The sequence below is a fragment of the Corvus cornix genome, chromosome 7, assembly GCF_000738735.6.
Source record: "Corvus cornix cornix isolate S_Up_H32 chromosome 7, ASM73873v5, whole genome shotgun sequence".
In the NCBI taxonomy this organism is placed as follows: domain Eukaryota; kingdom Metazoa; phylum Chordata; class Aves; order Passeriformes; family Corvidae; genus Corvus; species Corvus cornix.
In genome coordinates this window covers 25,971,418-25,998,416 of record NC_046337.1, presented here as the reverse complement: position 1 = coordinate 25,998,416, position 26,999 = coordinate 25,971,418, and the positions used below count along the sequence as shown (strand labels likewise).

Below are 26,999 nucleotides of genomic sequence, written 5' to 3'. Positions count from 1 at the left end.
TCCATCAGGAAAATATTCTGAATTACACCAAGAAAGTAGGCATTAAAAATAGTTTAAGAGATACCAATGTTTTTCTGGCTCCCACAACCTTGCCCTGCTCTTCTTCCCAAAAGAAGAGGTATAAGAGGTGTAAGAATCAAGCCATTCTGCTCCTAAGCAGAAGGATTTAACATTGCTTAATACTACTACTCAGCACTACTTAGCTGTAGCCTCAGGGCAACACATAAGTACTGAGTGCAAAGAACTGTATCGCTCTCGCAAAGCCTTCCATTCTGTCTCTCCCACTTTGCTGCTTTTCTGCACAGAACAGCACAATGCAGTGAGAGATGAAGACCTGCCACTCTCCTGCCACAGCCACTTATCATTTAATTCAGATGTTTGCCTCTGTAGACATTTCCAAAGCAAGCCTACAGGGTGGCATTATTTTACCTAGAAACTTAACTATGTAGCTCAGCTCACCACTCCTTAGACCAGTCACACAGAAAGCCGATTTCTTCAAAGGCTGCTGCCTCCTTTTCCCCTTTTAATTAAACATGTAACCTTACACAGGAACAGATCCTCTACTCAAAAGGCAAAAAGCACATAACTGACTTCAGTGAGACCAGGACAGTAATTTGCTGCTGCACCTACTGAAAAGACAAGCACACTTGACAGCTGAATTCCTCAAATAGGGTTAATACAGACTTGTATCACCTGAATTTGGCCCATAATATCTAGACTTAAATTAACAGCTTCAGAGAAAAACAGAAAAAAAAAAAAAGGCAAAGCCACAATGATGCTTCAAAGCTTTGAATTTAACAAACCAGCAGCAGGTATGTTCAGATCTGACTCCATGCAGGAGGCATGCCTTTGCAAAGGAATGGGACAGTGTCTTAGGAGCATAAAACACTCATAAAGATATTTGGCAGGTGAACATTCCTCCTTCTTGCCCAGTGGAGAGGAAGACCAAAGCTCTCTTCCTTAATTTGTCCATGCCCACACACACTGGCATGAGTCCTGCCGGCTTTCAGGTGAGCAGGACAGTTTCACTGTGTAGGTCCCAGCTACTCCTGACACAGCACAGATCCCCTCCTCCCTCCTCATCCTGTGAAACTGGCTGCAGTCCAAGCGCTTTCCTCTCCTTTCTTGTGTGTGCCACACCACAGCGGCAGGCAAAGGTCATATCCTCCTGGACTCAACACAATATTGCAATAGGAATTTGTTTCCCAGCATCTACAACCCTCATCTGAAGCCTCTGTAAGTTATCTCTTATTAAACTGGGCTTAAATGGCTAAGTATGCAGACAGTTCCATATGGCATCCATACCAAATGCAGCTCAGTGGCCTCACCACGGTGAGGACAGCACAAGAGAAGGGGAATAAACCCAAGGGGAGGAAACTGTGAACTAATACTAAAATGCTGGAGAGAAGAAAGCTACTCTTTTGAGGAAATACTACCTCTTCATTTCTTTCTACATTCCTGTTTCTCTTATTATTTTTTTTTTTTAATGATACTGCTCATTACAGTAGTTTTCATGGATCCTTCTCCGAGAATAGGTTGGCAAATGGGTGGTTTTTACCTGGATTCCTCTATACTCCTGGGCAGTCAGCCACAAGAACAAAAGAAATCACTCATTTCCATTAGTGGCTGGCAATGAGACTGCATCCCCTTCGTCTGGATTTAGACTTCACTGTACAATCTAGTCATTTGTGACTGCCAGGGCTTAATTACTGCAGTAACACGAAACTGCAAAACTTACAAAACTGAAGTATAAAAAGCAGCAACCGACTGCTGAATTGCAGGCACACCCAAGGGTGTGATATCCCAAAGCTCTGCCCCTTCCAGGGTGGAAACCCTCTGGAGACACGGGTTGGCGTGCGCTCAGCAGTGTGTTTGGGTTGGGAAGCACAAACAGCCCTGCTGAAGTGCAGGTCTTCTCACTCTCCAGCATAATCTCCTTAGGCATGGAGAGAAAGGACACTTTCACAGTGATCTTCAAAAGCTTAGGGAATATTTGGATGACTTTGTAAATAGAGAATTCCAGCCAGTTAAATACTCAAACCTGTCGTAAGAGCTGGAGAGTTGTGTCTCCAGCAAGTTAAATGGAGGTTTGGGGAACAACACTGTAAAATTAATGATCTGATTCAGATAAATCTACTTTTAAAAAAACCAAACCAAAACCAAAACCCCAAAACCAAACAAAAACACAGGTTGTAGAGATGAGCAGTACACACACTGAGGATGCAGCAGTTTGGAAAGGAACAGGACAGAAGGGATACAGAGAACGCTTACTACATAAAGCAAGGGCATGTCTACATCTGCACTGTAGTGCTCACTTCTGGTCATTCTCCCTTGAAAGGAATACTGGGGAAATCAAACAATTCTGGGTTATGGAAGTTACTTCACTGGGAAATTTTCAGTTTACAATGCTTGAAAAAATACAGTTAATTTTCTTAAAGGGAAAATGAATAAAAGAAGACATGATACACAAATATAAAAATTGCTATAGAGAGTTATACTGAGCACCAATTATGAATTTAGTCTTGTAATTAACAAGTAAGTACTCAACAAAATGGAAGGCAAAAATAAATAAAAAAGGGGTGTATATAATTAAAGTGCACCTAACTAACATGCAAAAAATCACTGCTAAAACCATACTGAGGAAACATGAGTGTTGGGGGACTGTGAAAAAAGATGGCTATTTACCCAGAAGACTACATACCCACAGTCAGCCAGGAAATACATACAAGACACACTGCTGGAAAGCAGATCTCTGACAGAAAAGCCAGTTACTGCACAGGATGAATCTCCAAGAAAAAATGTCTGACAAATATCATTTGAAGGCAGTAAGTAAACTGCAGACACATCCTTTGGTTTAGAAACCACACACATTAAAAATGCCTACAGACATCCAACAATCTCTTGCGAGACAGCTTTTATATTCTGGTTAGCAAAAGTAAAATATTCTTTGTATTTTCATCTGGAGTTGGACATAGCATTACATATTTATCAATCAGTCTTTCAGTGACACCTTTGAATGTAAATAGCTGAATGGAGAAAGAGAAAGCAAAAAGAAAGAATTCACTGATTTCCTAAATGCCAGCACTACTTCACAACAAAAAAATATGTTCTTGCTTATAGATATCTATTTCTGCTTTGCTTTTACAAAGAAGGCCTGTAGATCCACGAAGTGGATTGGACCATGCCTCTGAGGATTTGCCCAGCCCTCTAATTCTAAAGGGGGAATATTTTTCTATTTTTGTTTTCCTCTCCCTGCTTCCCACTATCTCATCTAGCATCCTCTCACTCCCCTTTCTGGCTTGATTTATGTTACACTCCGCTATTAGAACTCCCATAGAAACGGGGCTGAAATCTCTGAAATGTTTCCTTTTGGTTATGCCCCACCGGTTCCAGACTAGAATTACTCTTCATTGAGTTGATAAGGATTAAAAATTAAAAAAACCCCTCAGAGAATTCACTCTCATTTCCAGAGCATTCAGTTAAAGCACAGAGATGCTCTACTGGAAGAGGACTGCAGTCAGACAGTCCTTACAGCAACAGTGGGACTTCAGTGTCTGTGGCAGCTGTAGTGGAAGCTTTCCACAGCAACGTTCTGTCAATGCCAGCTAGGATTATATCACTACAAACTCAGTCATTTATGCCCTGCTACGACCTGTTATAACTCTTACAGAGCCAGCTCCCTCAATGTCATGTTCTCTACCTGTGGATCATGACTCTTGCTGACATGTTCAATGAGAGACCTGTTATAAAAATCCAGAAGTCCAAATTAATAGTACAGGTATAAAATGGCAGTAAATCAGCAGTAAAAGGTGACAAGACAAAAGTGCAGAATAATCTCTCATGTTAGAGCTGGACATCAGCTGTGGGCTGCTTTCCCTCCCCATTGGAAGGAGGGTGAGTCAGTGTGTGCACAAGGTTCAGTGCTGTACCTGGGTAAGGATGCATACTGCCTTTCCACCCCCTCGAAGTGAAGACTGTATGAGCTCCCATCTGGACCCTTTCCAGGCACCTGTGGAGAGGAGAGTAATTAGAGATGAAGATCAATTATGCAGCCCAGCTACTAACAATGCATCTCAAAACGATAAGCAGAGAACACATGATGCTGCAACATGCCAAAATCAACAAAAGAAAGGCAGGGGCTCAAAGAAGCTTCAAATCCATACATAATCTTATCACTGCTAACAAGAAAGGCTTCTGTATCAAAGAAGTGTTTAGAGCAGGTACAATCTTCAGAGCTTTTCCCTCATCTACCTACTAGCTGGGATACTCTCTCTCTTCTTCCCTGGCTGGCCCTCCTCCTGGAATTCAGTAAAATGAGGACATACCTAACTAAGCACATCCCTTCTGATTACAGTGGCATAACTGCCTGAATCCAAGCTAACGTCTGTGTTTCCCCCCTCCACTAGCTTGTTTTGCTTAAGTATAAAATACGATACACACAGGTTTTCTTTCACTCTTAACACAAATCCAGAAACTTTCCCTAACGCCACTGCAAAGCTAAGCATCCAGCTGGGAGTTAAGTGCATTTATGATGCTCTGGTGCCATTTCAAAAGTGCAGCATTAGCGCACTCAGTCAAAATGCCAGCGCTACTTGGTTTGTGTTCAAGATGGCAACCGGCATTGGCTGTGGAGCACAATTCTATCAGGAAGGCTCCAACCGGGTACCAAACGGTGAACTTCAATGCTTTTAGCACACAGGAGCTCTCCCAATTTCACTCACTCAATGCCTGCTGATGGCCCAAAGTGTTAAGAGCCTTGTTAAAATGGAGCTATTAGTCTTTTCTTCCATAAATGGAGGAGGCTCTGACTGCCTTCACTGTTTCCTACATTAGTATGTATTCCTATTCCGGTGCTGCTAGAATCAGCAGTTTTATAAAGCAATATACTAAGAGGCCATTTAAAATCCCCTTTCCCTTTTACAGATTAATAGTAGAAAGGAAGATTTAATGCCTTTTCAAACATTTTTAACAATTCTTTAAAAAGAAAGTAATAAATCACACCGAGCTTTCGGCAAATGCCCGATTAGAAAAAAGAGAAAACAAAAATTAACATGTTTTTTGCATTCTGTAGGTTAAAGAACATTTCTGTCAGTCCTGTAATTTATGCACAATACACCATTTTCACTGAAGAGATATATAAGCCCATGCAAAGAGAAAAGTTGTGTATTCAGGTGTGTTAAGTGTTATCTACCTTTACAAAGCATTTCTGTGTATGTTACATAAGCCAAGTCCAATGCAAAGAGAAGCAGTATCATTTGGAGCTACTTGGCAGGCTTAGAAATCATTCCAGACAAATACTGTTATACACCTTGGCACTCATCAAACATCCAAGATATTTGCAAGTGAAAAAAATTGTTTAGTATAGGCCTCTTGCAAGCTCTCCTCTATCTCACTCAAAACAGAAAGGAGTCCTCACAGAACTGTTGGCCACAAGAAATAACCACCTCTGATTTGAAATGACCCATGCTTTAGCAGTACCTGACTTGGATGAGCAAAAACTAACAATAATTGCCCTACATTTCAAAAAGAGGGCAGTAGGCTAAAGGGATCATTCATTCATTTTTTTTCACCAGAAAAAGTAACATGCAGAGAGACTTTATACAATCACTTAGGTGAAGAGTCACAGCCACTTTGGCTGTTCTTACACTACTAATTTCATCAGGTTCATAATTTCCCTTAAGTTCCCAGGTACACTGGTGACAGAAGACCCTTCAGATTTCTCCTGTTTTACGAAGAAGAATGAGAGGAAAAGAAAAAAAATGTATAATCTGGTCTCTCACCATAAAAAACATGGTCTACCTGTGCAGCTGTAGATAGGTTATTAATTATGTGCATGAGCCTGGTAATGGTGAATTCACAGCCCCATGTGAGTTTCCTGCACTCTCACACCTAAAGGGAGTAACAGCAGCCAGGCAACATGAAAAAACACAGACACTCAGAATTGTGCCAGCATCAAGCAGTAATCCCAAAACTTATACCAATCACCAAAAGTAAAAAATATTTACATCACAAGGCCTTTTTTCAGCCTGAAAACACCCCTTTTTTGATGGTTTCCTACAGACCAGATAGAAGGCAATACCCCCTGCCAGGTCTGTTTGTATATATGATTTGAGAGACAGTTACCATAGAAACACCCTGGTGGCGGATACACAATTTTGCTAATTTGGATCCATCGAGCGGCTGAGTCTCCACACCCTATATAAAACCCCCAGTGCACTGGAAAAGCATGCTCTGGCTCTGCACAGCTAATTAAAGGCTCAGCCATTTCTTCTTATTTCCCTTCTCCATCTGTCCATGCGACAGTAAAAGCGTATCATCACTCAGCCTGGAGTGCCAAAATGGTGCCTGGAATAAAATACTACCCTGATGAAAAGAGAAATTGTGAAAATAGAAACACCTCCTTAGTAGAAGTTATTTATGTTTCAGAAAGAGTCAAAGCAAAGGGTTCCTTTGCTGCCTTCTACAACAAACTAAGCTAAAAATCGGTGTGAAATGTACTAATTAGTAAGATCAAAATATTCCAGCTTCTCCTCCTTTCCTAAAAGAGGACATATGCAGCTGGCCCTCAGACCAGGTGTGGAAGTTTTAACCACTTTAGTAGTTAATAATCACAACATATTCAGGCAAACAAACAGTAATCTTAATAAAAATAGATTAAAACCTGGAAGTCCTATCAAAGCCAAATGGGTGGTGACCACATGGTGACCAGCAAGGTGGGAGCTGACAGGAGGTGAAGTGCTCAGCTGAGTCCCTACAGATGCAGCTGGATGGGCTTAGGAGACCAACACCCCAATCAATAGAGAACATGACAGCAGGTGAAATTTCACAAATGTATGGTAATGCACAACAGAGAGAACGATCCAAAATATGCTCCTGTATTTTTAGGGTTTCAATTAACAACATCGACTTAAATAAGTGCCATCATTATGAACAGTTCATATCTTAAGAGCGGCCTCAACTAACAAGCAAAACATGAATATGCAAAAATAATGGGCAGAGATAAACACAGAAACAGCCATCATCCTATCAGTGCAATTAAAAGAGCAGCACGCTTAAACTGAGGAAAGGAAATACTATCTTTATCAAAAAACAACAACAAACAATTCATGGAATGTAACTGTTGCAAAGTATTGGTATGGTCAAGGCCTTTGTGGAATGTAAAACTAATAAACCGGATACAAATATGATTCAAACCAACTAACATCCGGTTAGCAGAAGACAGTGAAGTCTTTGACAGGTTGAAGAGAGGCAAAGCCTCAGAGAGCTGAATGGGAGAGCAGAACCTCTGCACCAGCAGGTTATTCTCCTAATTGCCCCTTTGGGAATCTCAATCACAGCAGTGGCCACACTTGGAGACACAGTACCAGAGGAACTGACAAGACACTGCCTCCATATAGCTTAATGCCTTCATGGTCAGGATTTTCTGTGTGCCAGAGAGGTGTTTTTTCTACATGGCTAGTGGATGTTTTTGTGGTTTAAGTCTCCTTTTGTAGAAACAGCAATTTCCACTAGCAGACAAGACTTCTGTGATAGAAAGATACCACTTCAGAAAATATCCTATGACATCTCTGCATCCTTAATTAAACCCCTGCCAGTTCCCAGCAGCAGAACCAGGCTGGTGGAAGTGCAGACTGAAGGACAGTGTGGGCACTATGTACTGCTCTCCTCTCTCCATGTCCACAGCCTTCAGCAGGGGACCAATCTGAAAAGCCAAAAGGCAGCGAAGAATGAGTGAAGGCCAGGGCTCCCTACATTTCCATAGACAATCAGAATTTGTACTTTTATCAAAACAGAAAATCATAGGAAGATTAACAGTTTCACATTTCACATGCAGATGCAAAACAGACAGAAAGAGAAAGCAACTGTAAAGAAAAAGATGAAACAAAAGCAGGGCAAGTGCCAGTGCCAAGTGATGTCCCCAGCAAACACGGTAACTGCAGGGCACTTTGAGGAGTTTTCTAACACATGGAAGTGATAAGCTAGCAGTGAGTATCCCTAGCCTGCGAATAGGGACTAGGAGAAGGTCCCAGAAAAATAACAAAATGAGGTGGTATGAATCTGCACTTGTAGATCAGCCCAGAAACAAATATCTTAGAGCATTCAAACATCTGCAAATGCATTCTAAGGTATAAACAGAGAATACCTGCAAGCAGGTGTCTTGAGTAAGTCTGGAATTTGCCTACAGGAAAATTCTGAGGTTGCAGAATAACAATTCTTTAAAGGAAAAGAAAGGATTTACTTAATCCTGAGCTCCTGCCTATCTTGAAAACTGTACAGAAAAGTGCATGAGACTGTTTTTTCCCCAGGAGATCCTGCATTTCATTCCCTCTCACCTTATATTTCCTTCTTGGAGCATTTGTTAAGGGTACAATTCTAGCTGCTAGCAGGAGAGCCTCTCTTGCCTCTTCCTTATGGATCAAGGTGTTAGGGGTTGGACAGATGTTGTAGTACAAAAAATAACAACTACAGCGATCTTTTTTGAAGTTCAAGCTTCATGAAACCAGAATTGACTTCTTCTTGTGCATCCACACACAGCTCAAGGTGAGAGCTACCAAACTGCAAATAGAAATCAGCAACAACTCTTTGCCCCTACCAGAAGAATTCAGCAGGACAGTGTGTTTTTTCCTGGGCTCTACTTCTTCTCACAGATTCCCACCTGACTCCTGCTCAAGGTCCATCCTGAGTGAAGTCAGCACAGTGAAAACCCAAGACCATGGATACTGCTTATAAGGAAAATAAATGATGCAGAGCCATTTTCCAGTTGGCTGTCTCATAAAGTTGCAGTTACTGTTCCCTCTCCTGCAGGTATTTAGACTTGCATATAGCAAACTTCATCATCATTGCAGAGGCCAGTTTGTTACAAAAATTCTTTTAAAGCTTTTTAACCAGCTATAGAAAAACCACTACTCAGAGACAGAAGTTTCTCACTGTTGAAAAAGAATAATATACAGTGGGTGTTGCATTCAGGATTATTAATTCTTCACTTAAATGCTAAGCATCTCTGTCCTTTTACTTTTGCTTCTTAACCCTTTGTTTCCCTGGCTTCTGAACAATAAGCCTCCTCCAAACATTTCTATTACCATTAAGATCAGAAAGAAAATTTGGACTATGTGCTGCCCACTAAGTAAGTAGAAATGGCATAACTTCCTCAAGGCTGATGTGATTTTAGTGACACATTTGGGAATCCAGGGCAAAACACTGCTGACTTATTTAAAATTAAGGGAGATCAGGACAAGCTTATGGACATAGGAGTCCTGGGACTCCTAACTTTTTCACTTGTTCACTGTGTATGCTCAGAAAAGTCACTTGAGCTTGTGCACTGTGGTTTTCTACCCATAAAAAATGGCAGGATACTACCATTGTATTTTATATGACTGACATGCACTGTAAGACAGGAGCCACCCCAGGAAGGCTGCAGAGTGAAGCTTCTGTTCTGCCATCAATCCAAGTGCTTTGAAAATGCCACCCAGTTTTGCTTTTTGCCTGAAAGTCTGTGTATAAACATGACACATAGAACTGCTGCATTGCTTAGTACATTTTTCAGTAGTCTTGTGATCATCTGCTAAAGGACTTGATTCAGATGCTGGTTTGACCTCTGTTCTCAAAGCTCTTCTTTTGTCTGTGAGCGTTTCTAATCACATGGGTTGAGATTCAGCATGCCAAAAAAGAGCCGTGGTATAACGGAATTTGCCCTTTAACCTTCAGGTCTCCCCTCTGCTGAGACACAGTTGGTTTTTGTTTTCAATTAAGTGAAAACTGAAGAAAAACGGAGAGGTAAAAGTGGATTTGTTCCCCACCTTGGTCTCAATGTTTCATACACAGGTGAAGCATCAAAATTCACCCATTTATTTTTTGCATTTTAACTTTGCCTGGTTCTGGGAACTGCAAGTGAAATTTAAGAGCACAATTTGACTTGCTAACACTTTCTTTAGCTGCTAAAACAGAGGCGGGTGATGTAAGGCAGTGAACTGGATGTTCCATGTGAAACGGAGGAAGTTGATCGATGGGGTCTTCTTAATTCCTTACTGCTGTGATATCCTCATTATCCCACCCTCAAAGACCTCCAGCATTTCCACAGAAAGCAGGTTTTCTTCCATCCAGCTTTTTTATGTTTTGCATCAAAAGGTAAAGATTAAAAATTCTACCAGTGTCTACAATTCAAAAGAATTTTCCTGATGTTTTCCTTACATACACAAAGACGGATATATTTTGCTTTCCTGGTTTTGCAATGAAAAGTTGAAACAGTGATTTTGCGTTATTATAACACTCATCATTTCTCCCTCTAATTTGGATGGTTTTTAATAAAGCTCCATTGATTCCTCTGAAAGAAATCCCTCCTGGCAAAAGCAGAACACACACGCTGATTGCTAAATATGCAGCAATTATCATATTCAGCAGCGTACTTTAATATCTTATTTATAGATGTATCTATCTATAATTTGCTTTAATTAAGTTGCATTGATTTTAACGGCAGAAGTAGTCCTCAAAGAGGAGTCTAATGTTTATGAGCCCATTGGTACTGCTTTGCCATTATTTGGTAGAAGACAGCACCTTTAATACTTATTTTTGATATTCTTAGTTGTGCTTTTCTTCACTAAGCGGCTGCAACGGCAAACCAAGATGATGTTCCACAGGAACTCTTAAAACCACCACCACCAATGAAGAGAGAGAGCAGCACTTTCAACTTCCCTGTTACAAACTTGCTTCTTACAAACAAACTTGTTTCCAAGAACAAGGAAGGGAGCAGTATCTTCCCAGCAGATCCTGAGTTTGTTTTTCTGTTCTGGCTCCATTTTACAGGTATCTCAGGACTACAATTGTCAGAGGTTCTCAAATCATGGTCCAATGTCTTCAAGTTTGTTTTGGGTAGTGTGGCAAATAACTAAAATTTTTTTATGTTCATGTCAACAGTAAATACAGGTTAAATAATTTGGGTAGGTGAATCAATGGATGGCTGTAAGTGCCTGCTCTTGGCCCAATCACCTAGTCATGACCTCACAGTCTCCTGAAGTTCTGTTTTGTGGGCTCAGCCCCAGGGAATGTTGTGCTTTCTTTTTGTTAAGCACACACTCACTTTAAGCATTTTATACTAATCTGGTTTTGAGATTATTCCAAAGAACTCTTGATGCTATTAGAACCATAACTAAATTTGTCAAAAAACATCTTGAAGAACAAAAGCAAAGTATTGCTCACTAGGAGAGTCACACTGCCTTGGTTTCTGCTGGGTGCCACCACATACCCCGGCCCTGATTCAGGAAAGCATGCTAAATACTGAGGGGGGTTTTATTTTAATTTCAATAGCATCTGATTCCTCTTGGAGGCATTCCCAAAGCTAACATACACCTGCATCCCTCGGTGCCTCTATCTCCTTTATGAGTGAAAATACACGGGAAAAACCTTTATATCTCTGTATCCTGAACATGTCTTCACACTTTTGAATACAGCATTCCATTGATGATGATTTTGGCATCCTCATCTCTTAAGTAAATTCCATAAGATATTACTGGTTCGTATCAACTGAGACTCTATCTCAGACTACCAAGGTAGTTTTATAACATTACTTATGCAGATCTTAATGTATCATTCCCTGTAAGTATTTTTTTAAAGTGAAAAATAAGCTCTGGTTTTTAAAACCACTGCCTTTTGGAATATATCAGCACTAATTTTATAAGAATTGTTCACGTTAAAATGCAAGGGCATGATCTCAAAGGAAAAGCTCCAAAGTAGCTATGCAAGTACATTTTCAGTTTCTGGTCATCATTTTTCATTCACTGATTATTGCTTAAGTGTTGATTAATAGTTATGTTCATGCTGCTAGAATGCATTTCCCTTGGATGAGAAAAACATCCTTGTCCAAAGGAAAAAAGAGACAGTAATCAAACCATCCTTCCTCTTCCCCATAAGAAACACAGACACACACTCCAGAGTCACTGATGATCTTGGTTTTGCTGTTGAATAGGTTTGAAAATTTTCACTTAGAAAATCAGCTGTATGCAATCAGAACACTACTTGGTTGGTCCGATTGCAAGGCAATTAAATGCTCCCCTTCTGACTGTTCCTCTGTACAGACATATACATATACATACACATGCTCACACACAAACGTACAAACTCAGAGTCACTTGTCCCTTCTCCCTATGCAATGAACACCAGGAACACTGAGAACAGCAGTGTTCCATGGTGGAATTAAGAAGGGCTGATTATCTCAGGATTTACTCTTCCTTCTTGGTAATGCCCTACCTCTTGTTCAAGGAGGTGAAACTAATGGGTTAGATTTAGAGGGAGCAGAAAATTCTCTATAAAGGCAATAGACTGAGGGAAATACAAACACAGATGGGAACTTTAAAAGGGAAACAGGCTGTTCCCATAACAGTTTAAAAACATGGCAATTGCCTTAGTTTTGTAGAAAACAAGCTCTCAGCATTTGCTGTATCTTGCAACACTAAAGAGAGAGAAAACAGCAAAGATGGAGGTGAAGCCAGAACTGCAAAGTGTTTTTTGCACAGCCCCACAAAGAAAATACTCTGCTTTCTGAACCCTCACTCTGCAAACCCCCGATCCCTGGTGCTGGAGGACTATGGTTTCCTTTGACCAAGCAAAATGAGATCATTTCCTGGCCTGTGTCTGTCTCTGTGGGTGGCTTCCTTTTCCATTAGTTGTATAATATGTTTTGGTTAATTCTATCTCTTAATTGTCTTTAATGAGCACCAGATTTGCAACACCCTCACTTGCAAACCTATTTCCAAAGCAGAAGCAAACAGAAATTTCCCTTGAGTTGAGAGAAAATCTTAAAAGCAGCAAGACAAAAAACCAAAAACCCACAGCACCCATCAGCATTGATTCTTTCCTACTACACGGAGGCATTTCAATTGCTCTTCCCCTGAACCAGGCCAATGTAATTAATCTTTTCCCAGCCACTAAAGAGAATAACTTAACCTGTCACAGTGATACACTTGTGATGCAATATACAGCATACTAATCCATATGTGTGGATATGCTTCTAAAGCAGGTCTTCTTTAGTTGTTCTACAATACTGTGTGTAATTCCTCTCCCTCTATGAAACCAGTACTCTGCTTTAGCCTGTTTGAAACGAAGCTGCTTCTTGTTCCTCCCAGTCTTGCATTCTTTGCTTCTCTCCTCACTGTAATTAGTTTACAAGACTACTTATCCAGATGATTACTGCTTTTAAATGACAGTCATCTTTTCTTTTACTCCAGTACATTGCTGTGTATCATTTTGTCTTGCTATCTGAATATCCAGTTCTCTAAAGCATTTTCTCATTACGTTATCTCCTGATATAAGGCATTTTGAAATACTTCATGAGAGACATTGTATGAAGTGAATTGAATCGAATCTTCTCTCCAAGTCAGGGGCTTTCAGCATCTTTCTCTAGCTAAGTCAGCAGAGTTTTTGGCACCAATGCCAGGGTGTAATGGCCATGCTTTGCAGCTCAGCTATGAGCTTGTGCCCTTTTTAGGGAAAATGAAATGACAGTGTCAGTACCTGGAAAGCAAACAGAGGACAGATCAATATTTCCATTTATGATGAGGATGGCAAAATGAAAATGTTTGGTGTATTTTTGAGTGTTTTAACGCACACACTGAGATAACACTCTGTCTACCTACATCTGGTGTTGGTGCTGAATGCGCATGCAGGGGGTATATGCATGTGTATGTCAGGGAAGAAAAGAGGGAGGGAAGGGGGAAATAGCAGGGCATGGAACTAAATTGCAGAGCAAGTAGTGGAAATAGACAGTGAAAAGCTTCCTGCAGGCAGGCAGCTTCACAGGGGAGAGCAAGCCTTTCACTGTCTATAAAATCATGCCTTGCTGGAGGTCCTCAAGAGTAGAAGGGGTAGCAGCACCTAGAGGCACTGAATCTCTCACTGTTGTATTATTGCATTCTATGCACTTAGCTACTGTAAAAACCAGCACACTGCTTCAAGAAAAGAAAAGGAGGAAGAAAGGAGAAAATTACCAAAGGGAAGAAGAAGAAGGCGGCAATAAAATTGGAAAACAACCCCCTGCCACAGCTCTCCCCAAGAATACTTCACATCAAAGAAAAACTGCAGAGTAAATCGTCACGGAGTTAAAAGTTAACTTCAACTCCTTCCATTGTGATTTGACACCACTATGGAACAGTACTCCTAGAATTTGAATGGTTAGTCTGTAGCACAGGGTATTAAATCCACCTTAATCCTGTTAAACATAGATGCCAATAAAGAGAGGCACTCTCTCAATGGCATTGTGACAAAAGCTCTCCACACTGCAAATTCAATATGGTTAACAAAAAAAACCAAACCCAAAACCCCCCCAAAACCTGGATTAATACTGAGCAAACAACATCAGCATAAGCAGGCTTAGAGACAGGAATTGCTTTCCATATGCTATGGCATCAGGTTCCTCCGGATCTTCAGATACCAGTCTGTAAATGTTACAGACATTGTTTCTCCTGCTTGCAACTGCTGTTGGGTGGTGACCTTCTTTGCTTGCTGATACCAATTTAGCAGTTGGTACAGTTTTTCTGTGATTTGGTACTGTCTGTTGTTTGCTGGTACCAGATGGATACCAGATGGGTAACTGTGGGCAATGGTTCCTCTGTGTTCCAGTCCCAAAAATCACTGCCTATAGGGTCAGTCTTGTCAGTTGACTCCTAAGTGGCACTTCAAAGCTGCATTCTGAAAAACCTCAACATCTGTTCCTTACTCCTAATGACCTTAAAAAAAAGTTGCAGACATACTTTCCTTTATCCAGGAGTTACCGTGCATCTGCAGGAAAAATACAACCTTACAGATGCTCACAGCCATCAAACTCACTCTCGCTAATGGCAGCTCCAGGAGCCACCACCTCAACTCTGAAAGCCAGCACCAAATGTGAAGTATAATCAATATATTCTTTTCTGTGGTAGCTCCAAAATGTAGGAGTTCAGAGATATTTCAAGGCATTTTTCAAAAAAGTACTTTCAGCAGTGAAGTGAAAGAACAAGAAAATATAAAAAAGTGGCTTTGAAAGGCAGCAGGGATACCTGAGGGCTAAGTTTAAAGCATGGAGGGAAAGCAAGAAAAGATAAAGTGATGGAAGAGATCTGTTAACTATTAATTTCTGATTGGTCTTTCAAAATGTTGACCTAGTTGTCAAACTATAGACAGGAGCTGAAAGGTCAGTTAACAAGTTGAATATTGCCTATTGCAGTTACCTCCTATGTTATTCCATACAATTGCTTTTGTTTCTAAGAAGGGAAAAAAAAGTTGATTTAGGACATTACACAAGCATTTTGGTAAATTCTCTAGATGTGCTAGAGCAGAATGCTGTCTACAGAAAAATACAGCTGACATCAAAGCATGTTCCCCACCCCCTGTCTTGCTTCATGGAGAAGTTATGATAAACAGGTTATGTGTTCCCTAAGGTTACCATGGAAACTCTTTCTTTTCAGGCCATCATTTGCAAAGGTAAAATTTGCATTAAAATGTGATGGAATTTGATTTTGTGCATGTGTGTGTGAAACTCAAGTGGGGTCATGCTACCAGGCAGTATAGTTGTTATTTCAAACCCAGGAGCATACGCTTAAGGGAGAGATCTATTAATCCGTGTAAACACCTCAGTGACCAAATTACAGTTTAATTGCTAACTTGACAGGTATCTTCCTAGCAAATTAAGAGAAATACATTAAAAATTAGCTTCAAACACAAATGTAAATGTTCATACTGATCCACTGGTGGGTATCACTAGATAGCATTTTGTTAAATTCCCCTATAATCATTCCACAGGAAAGATTGAATTTAGATTGCCAGAATGACTTTGTTTTGATGATGGCAGACCAGAGATGGAAGGCACAGGCATGTATTTCAAATTACAAATTTTTATTTTATCTTGAAGAAGTTATCATCAAATTTGACCTATAGAATATAATTTAATATAACCATGCTTACTGCATTACAAGAAACTCTTGAATCCAAGTGACTCCCTTCATTTTGAGTCACATAGTAACTTCAAAGTCAAAATTTCACTCTAGCTATCTGCTACTCTGACTTTTCTTGGAATAGCTGATGGTGTAAAGCATACACCTGACCCAGGCTTCCCCAGGTTCCTTCAGAGCTACTGCCCTTGTTTGCTGTCAGGTGCAGCACTGGCATTCCTAACACAGAAGGGCATTATTTGTAATAGTAATTTTGACAGTCATTACTCCAGCCTAGCAAGAAAACAGATGAATAGACTAAATCTAGAAAGATCTTACAGTTGATGACCAGACTGAATTGCAGAAGAGATACCAGTATTTGTCCTCCTGCTCAGTTGTACACATTCACAACTTACACGCTGAACTCGATATACTACTTTATGAAATCTATGCTACTCTGGGCCACTGGATTATTCACATATTATCTGTCCTGAACAGCAGGACACCGTTGGAGGCAGTGGGGTCAGAACTCATATTTCTGCTTGCAAGGCAGACATTCCAATATCACCTGGATTACAGAAGACTCAGTATCTCCTATCATACAGGACTTACAACGTACCATTCAGCTGGAATGACTCTACGTAATATTGGGCAACATGACTTTTAACACAGCAGTCAGGCCATTTGATAAGGAAAAAGCAGCAAAAACACAGGCAGTAGTATGTGTTGTGCTTGCTTTCTTAGAGTTTAGTGTCAAAACACTTGTTCAACATAAAAAACCCTCGATTTGTGTCTCAAAACACACACACCAAAATCAAATCAAAATCATCTCTTCAGATTAGGTTGCATGGTGCCATTCTGACTTGGGAAATTTCTGCTTACAAATTCAATGTACTAAACCAAGCAAGAACACTAAAGAAGTTTTTAAAAACCAAATGCAAACAAAGATTAAGTTGATTACTAACTTTTGCAGAACTCAAAACTCAGCACATTTGATAGAAGAAATGTATTCCAGTCAGATTCTGCACGGAGCAAGAAGGAAGATGTTACTTCTCCCTTTTCCAGTGTTTTTTAAGACTCAGACTTAGGGCTGAACATTGAAGAGAGCTGGCCTTGAGCAGAACAGTCAAAGTTATGTACAGCACCAGCCTTATGGGATAAATGCAGTTCTCTTTTTTCATATTTTGTACTTTATTTTAATGCAGTCTTGATATTAGATTAGCATCTGCACTACAGACCTTAAGACTGGGAACTAATAAAGTTATCCACCCAATCTCCCCATGTCTGAGTCACTGACTTTCTTTTTCATTTTAAATAATTATAACGTTGCCTGTTTGTTGAGAAAAATAGGGCCTTTATATATTCATAGATAATTGCTTATACCAGCAACCAGTGATACATTCTAATTACTTTTCACACCTTGGCTGTGAAAAAATCTTGAACTTTTTAGTGTTTAACTGCAAGACAACAATGTAGCCAGAGCACTGACACCCTGACTGCTGAAGCTGCATCTAGGATGAAATTTAACAACCAGTTCTGCTAAGGCATTTTGCAGTGAGGAACTTCAGCAAAACTCAAGAAGACCCAAGGCCTCCACCTCAGATCTTGTGCTGCAGTAATGAGAAGTGCTGCACAGTTACACAACAGAAGAACTCAATCCAGAAATCAAACGTAATGAAAAGTCCATTATTTCAGTTGGCTTCTGTCACATACTTAACTATAACAAATACAAGATCTGGGCTCTCTAACGGCCTCAGTGACACAGTTGTATTGCTTGACCCAGCTTCTTTCAAGCTCAACCCTTGACCCCCAAGTTCTGCACACACTGGGCAATCACTGCTGTTTGCCTCACTGAGGTCATTTTGCTTTCCCTGATCTTCAATGGACAAATTTTGCAGTCCTTTGTCCAAACCACTCTGTTTTTGCAGGATATTATCCCTAGCAGGCAGAGCTGGACAGTGACCAGCATCTTCAGGCAAGGGGGTGCTGTCTGGCACAACAGTAGGCAGGCAAGTCTTTGGATCATTGGTATGTTTTAGGGAAGAGATTTCTTTTTAATCAGCAACACTGAACATGAACATGACCCAGGGAAATTAAGTTGTAAGAACTGAAAAAGAAGTCAACCATGTCAGCATCCACTTGACAAATGCACCGGATACCTGGTAGTAAAGGCCAAAGCTTGTGCCTAAAGGGGGTCAGGTTTGAGGCCTGAGTTCAGGCCTGATCCAGCAAATACCTAAGTGTATGCTTAGCTTCAGACATGAATTTCAGTGGCATTACAGACTTGTCTTCTAATTAAAAAGTGAGTGTTTTAACTGAGGCCCCCTTTCAGAAGGTGAAGCAGGCCTCTTACTAATGGCCTGAGGAAGAGGAGGTCAATTTTAAAAGGAAGCCTGCTTTCCACCCACCCTTATAGTCAGACCCAGGAGCAGCTGTATTTGATTCTATTGGCGTGTGGGGCACTGAGCTGCTGGGGGTTGGGACCAAGCTCTCACAGAGAAGTATCACTGGGGGTGAGTAAGGGAAAGCTCAGGGTGCAAAGTACTGACTTTGGCAGCCCCATGCGCCAAGGCTCGGTGTTAAAATCTCAGTCCTCTTCCAGCTTCTCTATGTGACGCTGGCCTGAGATTTGGCAGAGTGTGCACACATGCTCAGGGAAAGTGGCCACTCAGTCCCCTGTCTACAGAGTGACCACCAAGTAGACAGAAACTTGTTGAAGCCTATACTGGCAGGAGCTTGCCAAACCTGAAGCAAACTGCAAAGACCCAGCTACTACTGAGAACTGAAGTCAAGCCAGGTTATAGCCTAGCTCCAAAAAGGTTATTTGTGCTCATTTTCTGTGCCCCACAGAATAAAAAGCCCACAGACAAAAGCTGCAGAGCTGTGGACTATGTGCTCAAACACAGTAACTGTTCAGCATACTAAACAGCGTGAATTACCTACTTACAAACTCCCCTCATCAATGTAATTATCAGTTAGAGATTTGTTTCTTGCCTCCCTTAACATATTGGCAAATTAAGCAAAATATATACGATGGAAGATCTCTAGGGCCTTTCATATCATATCAAGTTGATCCATGGCAGCTGTCATGATCTTTGCAATGCCCTACTCAAATCCTCCATTTGGGCAATATCAGAAGAACCTATCCTAACTGCAAAGGACATGATTGCTGGCACATTTAGAATCTCTCAGTACTGTGAGCCTGCAAGGACAGCCACAGCCTGGCAGCACCACACGTTTTGGTCTGATTTCTTTCAACAACTTGTATGAAGTAAAAGAAGTGCTTAGTGTTTGTCTTCCTCAGAATCACCCCCCTGCACTGAAAAAAAGCAAAACCCAGCTATGTGCTGGGGCACCTTGTGGAATAGATGGCATGAGGTATTTCTGGAATTCACATAATATTGTAGGGTATAAACAGTACCAATGAGCTTTGATAAGACGACATATGGCACCAGAACTGTTTCCCCTGGTAAATGAGAGCATGTACAAAGTGTATGCATGAAGACATGAGCATTTCAGACTCCCCTCTGGTTCAGATAATCTGTGCCAAATCTAACCTTTGTATAAGTAGGAATGATTCCAAACAAGTTATAGAAGTCACTCCTTATTACTAGTATTAATGGAATTGAATTTGGCTCTCCTTGCATGTGCCATTTGGAATAGTTTATTTTTCACATGAGGTTTGGCAGGGATTTCTCCCAAATAATTTTCCCCCAAAACTACCCCCAAAAGCTGGCCAGTTTCAGAATTGCTCTTAGTTAGAACAGCTCTGTACAATACATCCCAATCTGAAACTTTCATTAAGCAGAGACAAGTTGGGGCCATAAAAAGTTCTCGATCAGTAAGTTGATCATACATTCTAATAAAATGTTTTGTGTACTCTCTTAATTAGTATTCTAACAAAAAATACTTCCGATCCGTATTTTTTAAAGCAGCTAAACTTTAAATACGTTATTGTATTTTTCTTGTATTTTTCTTTTTATTTAATGTTTTCTACTAATAGTCTGTGGACTCAGAAAGTCTGGAATTTGCATCAGTTTCTGCTATATGGTTTCACATAAAATTGTCAGCTTCTCCCATTGCGCTAGAAGACAGGAATGTTACTATTCTAGAAGTTGGAATTCTGGTTTCTAACCATAGTCCAACATAAATGTTTGCGTGTTTTAGGAACCTAACCTATTTGAAATACAACATCCTGAACCTGGAATTAATTGATCATGAAAAGTACAAACAGCTCCTTATTCATCCTGAAGGAAGCGCAGAACCCTTTGACACATTATGGAAAAATAATGCAGTTATTAATGCTCCTTTCTTTGTTCTCGTTGAGTTTTAGGCTTGGAATCCTGCCAGGCACACAATAAAGTACATGGCCTTTAACACACACAGGCATGATTCTTCTTTCCTACTCTCAGCTGGGAACTGACAAAACTCAGTACATTACAGGTTTCTTTCAATTGAAATGTCCACAGCCAGTATCCAGAGACCGGTTTTCTTGTATCATTAGGTTATTTACAAGCTTGCAAATCCGATCTGCAAATAAGGAAATGGCTTTTAGAACCAGTTAACCCAAGGTCCCGTACGGTGAAGCTGATGTGGTCACTAACAGGTGAAGAACTGTTTGCAATGTGGCCAGTGTTACCTGCAGTCCTTGAGTGTACATTAAAAAGATAAAGTTTCAAGGATTTACTGCCATCCTGAAGGAAAGAATTGATGTTTTAAGTAACTGGATTTGTACAAAGTCTGTAAGACAATCCAAGTAAATCCTCAAATAGATGATTAATTCCTCATTATTTAAATGCCCTTAAATACAAGTGCAGATGCTAACTGCATGGCTTCATCTTGACAGCTCCTTAGCTATTTCTCATGATCTGCTATTAGCCTGTGCCTCTAAAGCCCTGAAAAAGACTGTCCATGAAAAAGCCTTCCAGCTCCTAGAGTGACTAAGTTCTTGCAGCTTATTCTTACACAGTTCTTTCAGGGTCTGACTGATACTGCAGCTATGATAATAGTACGTAAACATCTGCCTCATTCGGGAGACCCGGATTAGGTTTTTATTGGGTATGTTCATGAGTGCTCTGAGTATCTGATGTCGCACTAAGACATGAGCATGTATGCACATGCCTAAACCCTTTTTAGAGCTGATACATCCCAATATTCCCTAGCTGTCAGAAAATGTTAGGGTAATCTCATTTTACACTGACAACAAAAGGCATTCAATTTCCTAGACAATATTTATACTTGTTATCAGCCTGTCCTTTGGCTAACCAGCTGAGGTTTACTTTAAGCCTTGTGATCCACCATACAGAATTTGGTTTATCATTTATACTAGTTATAAACCTCAAAAGAGGGGGTGGGTGATGGGGGGGAGAAAGTCCAAAGGATGCAAAACTTGACAACAAACCAAAGCACAATGGAACTAGAAAAGAATTTTAAAGGGTCTGGCTCTATAGCAGAGACAGTGCTATATACATTCATCTGTTTATGGAGACACACTAAACTGAATTATTCAGTTCCTTACAAAAAGAAAAGGAACAGACTGTGGGGAAGAGAAAGCAGAATGAAGGCGCAAGAGAGCAAAAAATCCATCCAGCAACAGATGAGAAGGACAGAGGAGAATTGGAAAATGGATGCAGGGGGGAGGAATGGATGATGAGAGAATAGCAGGCCTATTTAAAATGAATTTTTGACCTTATTTTTAAAACATTTATGGATCCCAATTGCCTGTCATGAGATCATTTTCCCTTACAATGCTAGCTTTTCAGCCGGCTCTGCACTTTAACTTGATTTATCCCACTTAAAAAAAGTAGATTGTTAGAAGTACCCCTTCTATTAGAAATTCTGTCCCACTACAGTGTCAGCTAAAGGCCACTTGTCAATGTCAGCTTTATCAGATAGAAATTTGCCTCATGAGTTCTCAGATACTATTTTGGAGGACAAGACCCAGGGTCCATTTTTGAGGCTGCTGATTTGCGATGGGATAGTGTCTTCTCTAATTATCCTCTGCTTTTCCCAACTTATTTGCATGTTTCATGAGATGGTGGGAAGTGATTACAGCAGCTGCTGCACATTAGAAAGACATCTTACAGGAAAGTTGGCTTAGGTAAAACAGTCGACTGAGAAAAGTAAGGAAAGGACTAATTGAGTCTTAAAAATACAGAGACCCAGCATTTCTTTTCCAGCTGCAGCTTCCCTGGTGCCATAACTTCCGGTGTGAAGAAAGAAAACTTCTACCAGAAGGTTTTCCTCCTCCTCCTCCTCAGCTGTCTGTTGTCTCTTCAAAGAAAGACTTGACATCCTGAAGATTAGAGTAAGTTTTTATTTATTCACAATTACGCAATTAAGCATCAGCATGTCTCTTCACTGATAAGTAAAGGTGGAAAAAAATCAGCTGTTGTTCAATCTGTGTTACCACAGTACTGCTGAGGGTCAGCTGCCCAAGGTGGGAATGATGGCATTGCTTACAAACTATCTTGAGGACTCTCATGGCAAGATGCTTTGAGACATCTGTTTTCTTTTTAATATTTTGATTCTATTTTGTTCTTTCTTTTCCATCTCTGTAGATTTTAACACAGGTATTTTAAGGGTAAAACTACACGCAGGAGTAGAACTTTCAGCCATGAGTCAAAAGAGAGCAAGCTGTGGCTGCAGTATTTTCAAGGCTAGAAGACAGTGCCTACAAAAGCACAGCTGGATGGATCAATGGGTGATGTTGTTGCAATGAAGAGACCAGAAGTCTTTGAAGTTTAGAAACCACTTCAACGAGAAGTTGAAGCAACAAACTTCAGAGTACCAAAGCCCTCAAGGTAAACTCTGATTTTTGAGCAGACTGTCGTTCCTCACAACGAAAGTATTTACAAATATTCTGCACTGGAAGGACAAAAAGCAACAACTCTGCTGCCACTATTACAAATCATTATTATTTCAAGATTTAGATACTTTAAGCACCCTTTCAGGTGCTTTGATTAAGAACAACATGCCTCATGGGAAAAGCAAAGCTTTGGAAATCAGTAATCTCTGGGCATTATACCTAACAGAAAAGGCTTAGAGAGGATTACCTAGAAGAAACCTTTGTGAATCTTGTGAAACCACACTGGATCATAAATCTCAACCTCATCTGAGCATTAATAAGGTTTTATCAGTTTTAGATAAGAAGTAGAAATCCTCAGGCTGCTGAAGAGGTAGCCCTGACCCAGTCTGAGGCCTGTCAGGACACTTACCACAACACAGAATTTCACCAGAAAGACACATTTGATGCATATTCTTATTATAGTTTACAAAAGCAATTCAGAAGAAGAACGGAAGGTACATTGACTCACAAATTTGGGTCACAAAATTTAAGGCAGTGGATTAAAGTTAACTGCTCTAAGGAAAGAATTATTTCGCTGAAGATGACACTTTTAGTAATTGAATCAGAATAATATATACAACAACAGTTTTGGAATTAATGAACAAATACATATGATAATTTATGTAAAAAAACCCCTTTTAACTCTGTATCTCTCTGTGATTGCAATAAATTCTAGTCTTGCCCAGGATTTTTTGTACTATAGTCCCAGTCATTGCAGATTTCACTTCATCATTCACACCAGTAGTTTGGAGACATTAAAACCAATGTTAGTTCAAACTTCAGATGTATATAGATTTTAAAGATTTTAACATAATTCTGTCTTTTTTTAAACTAAAATTTTGAATTTAGCATAAATTGCATTTTATCAAAGTTACATTTTTGAATGCTGGTTGCTTATAATTACTTCTAAAGAGACAGAGTCCAAGTTCAAAACTTGCTCAGGCAGAGCTCTTGAGTACCCCTAGACTATGGCTGTTGCATTTATTTAACACATTCAAAAATCTGGCACTGTTGATTTAACCTCTGCTTCTTCTATAGGTTATAGGTTACTCTTCATCAGTGGGGAGAAGACATACTCTTCGTATGTCTCTGTGTAGTGTGAGTCCTAGATGTAAAACAGGGAATAATACACCATGCCTGTAACACTTCTATAGTGTTTGTAGAATATTTTAATATCTTTTGATGGCAGAGGAACAAATTATTACATTTTTCACCTTTTAAAAGTTACAAAGGCTGTAACGTGGCCAGATTGCTACTGTCCCGTGTGCAGAAGGAAGGGTAGGACAGACATGCCTCTATTTCCTCCCTCTGACTTTGCAGCTAAGCACAGTGAGAGTCTGCTCTTCTAATGCTCTTGTTAGCCCAGAGAATTACTGGATGAACAGCCAGAGTACCATGAATCCATCTGAAAACCCTTGATGTTACCACATGTGACAAAGTTTGGCAGTCACTCTCTATCTTGGGCTTAAAGGAGGAAATCTGGGCCTAAATCAAACACAGTGAACCGACAAGCTAATTTTAGCCAAGTTCTCACTATTAACTTTTTTTTTGGTAGGCTGGCATGAAGGATTTCTCCATTCATATAAACTCCCTAAATTCATGTTAAACTGATACAGGATTTCTAGAAAACACAAACAAGTCAGCACCTTCTGCTAACTCTGAATGTTGCAAAAGCCCTTTGGATCCCATAGTGGACCTACCCAGAGCTGGTCGTAGTCAGAGAGCTGCGTTCTTCCCTCGTCGTCCTCATAGAAGGGCAAGCCCTCCCGCCTGGCCTGGTGGTACTCCTTCCGTAACCTCTGGATACGATCAGCATTCCCCCCACCTGTGCAGCCACTGAGGGGGAAAAAAAAATCTAAATAAAACTCCTATGAACACACATATCTGAGACCAGGTACACACCCAAGACAAATTGATTATGTTTGATTTTCCTGATTTGCATAGTTCCCACTGGCCCATATCAGCCTTATTTTTGCTTTCTTATATTGACAAAGCTGCTAAATGTGAACTTGATCCCTGTTTTTAAAAAAGACTGTCCCTGTCCAAAGAACTTAACAATTCCTGTACAAGACAAGAGACAACAGATGGATGCAGACAGATGGGGGGCACAAGAAAACTTTTAACATTCCTGTGAGCAGCTATAAATGACTATCATATTTTAATAATAATAATGATGATGATAAGCTGACAAAAAATGTTTCCTTTTGCTCCCATGCTAAATGTGGAATTTCCCTAAAATTACATATGTTCTAGGAAAAGAATAAACTACTATTCACAGAGAAGCACAGGAAAGTTTCGTCTCATGAAAAAAACCAAACTCCCTCCCAATTATACAAAGAACTCAAACATCAGCCATGAAAATCCAGGGGAGGCAAGAGAGATGGGAAAGCCCACTATTAAATCTTGACACCATCTTTTTAAAGTGGTAATTAAACTGTAATTCACTTAGTAATCCACAAAGACTCACTTGTATGCAGGACTGCATACACTGAAAACTGCTCTGGTAAATCCAGTGGAGTTGCTTCGTTTATCAAGTTAAACACATGCCTTTCTGTGGGTTTTGACCCTAGTGAGCCTTCTAAAACCTTACAGCTGGGCTTGTACAACTGTGGAAGCTCAAGCTATAACCAGGAAGTATTAAATAAAATCCTGAAAATGGCTAAGAATTCAAAAACCTCTGGTCATATTTAAAATTAATAATTAAAAGTTTCCTGCAGCTACTTCCAGCCCTGCTGTAGTCAGCACTGGGGTGAGTGCTGACTGTATAGCTAAGTAGCATTTACTGGCATTCACAGGGGATTATTAATTATACAATTAATTTGTGGCTGCTCCTAAACTCAAACCATTGTTATTGCAGCACATCATCATATATTCTCTTAATCTACAACCTTAACTCTGCCTCACCACCAGTGGACTACAGACACAGAGATTTATTCACCTGAGCACAGACTCAGTGGAGCAGCTTGCTACATTGCACTCCACTATGAGTATGCCAGAATCTAGGGAAGCCTTTCATAGGATTTGCATAGCAAACTGAATTTGGACAGCACATACAAAATATTGGACATAAACCCATGAGTTCAATAATACTTAGCTTCTAGTATCTATCAGCAATATAGACTGGTTGGAAATTAACTACCAATTAAGAGAAATTCCATGTAGGCTGCAAATGCAACTAAATATGCAGTTACAATTGGAAATATGTACTTGAGGCATCAGTATGTTTCCATGAAAAATCAATGACTTCCTTTCCTGAAGCCTAAGTTATCCATCCACTCTACAAAGTCCCAGAGGTTTCAAGCTTCTCTGGCTGACTTACTGAAATCTTCCAGAGCATATGAAATTTTTCTCATGATCTGCCAAGACAGTGCAGAAAGCTTGCATACACTCTGTGGACTACTGAGGGGGAAAAAAAAGTATATTCCCTCTTCACCTTTATTCCTTCCACAGATAAATGCCTCTATTCCTTGCATGAATTCTTGTCAAATAGTGGAGAACTATTTTCAGTTTGCAAAACACTGAAACTGAGGTCTAGCTAATGGGGACTATCACTCAGAACAGTGAAGTTTGGTCCATAGCTCATGAACAGTACAATACCTGTGAAATCCCCTGACATTACTTGTGAGTACAGATAACATGTTTAATGAGGGCTGCTAACATATAGATAAGGCCCAAAGTATAGTCCCTGTTGCTTTGCCAACAACATTGCCCAAAGCAGCACTAGCTTGGAGGGAAATACTGAAATACAGGCAATAGGTCTAGTTTGATTCCAGCCAATCTGGCTCCCTGCAGCTCTCTGCAAACTGTATAGCACCTGTCACCAGTAGTCTAATGGCCACATACCCACTTTCTACCTCTAGGTACTTGTGTTGAAGAGGCAATCTGAAAATACCACACACATTGGGTTTTCTCCCCCCTTTTAAAGTTAAATCCCAGATTAATACATTTTAAGAGATAGTAACAGGAGCCTGTGCTCTACTGACTGTAGATCTCTGGTAGGTGAACTTCCCTCTGCTCAAACCCTTTGAGCCAGCAAGTGGAAGTGGTGCTGCAGAGTTCAAGCTGATTATATATATATTACAAGACAGGGCTTGACAGATTTTGCTTTGGCAAACCTCTGCCACGCAGTATTAAACTACAAACCCTAAGCATGAGAATGAGTAGGAACATTTGAATGAAAGATAGCAGCACATGGAAAGTTATCCATCTGGATTAGTGTGAAAACACAAGCATAATCTCTGTGGAAACAAGCAGCTCCG

The 26,999-nt window shown here is 40.2% G+C and overlaps 1 protein-coding gene across 6 annotated transcripts in view; it reads right to left on the bottom strand.

Moving 5' to 3' along the window:
• The window catches only part of PARD3B (par-3 family cell polarity regulator beta), a 402,302-nt gene that overhangs the window by 26,777 nt on the left and 348,526 nt on the right, over nt 1-26,999 (bottom strand). For 5 of the 6 annotated variants that reach the window (XM_039554936.1, XM_039554938.1, XM_039554937.1 and 2 more), the window contains 2 exons: nt 24,441-24,576; nt 3,930-4,009 (listed from right to left, as the gene is read on the bottom strand). In XM_039554936.1, the coding sequence (XP_039410870.1) occupies nt 3,930-4,009; nt 24,441-24,576 (216 nt within the window). The remainder of the gene's footprint in view (nt 1-3,929; nt 4,010-24,440; nt 24,577-26,999) is intronic. The other variant, XM_039554939.1, reaches the window with a different exon arrangement.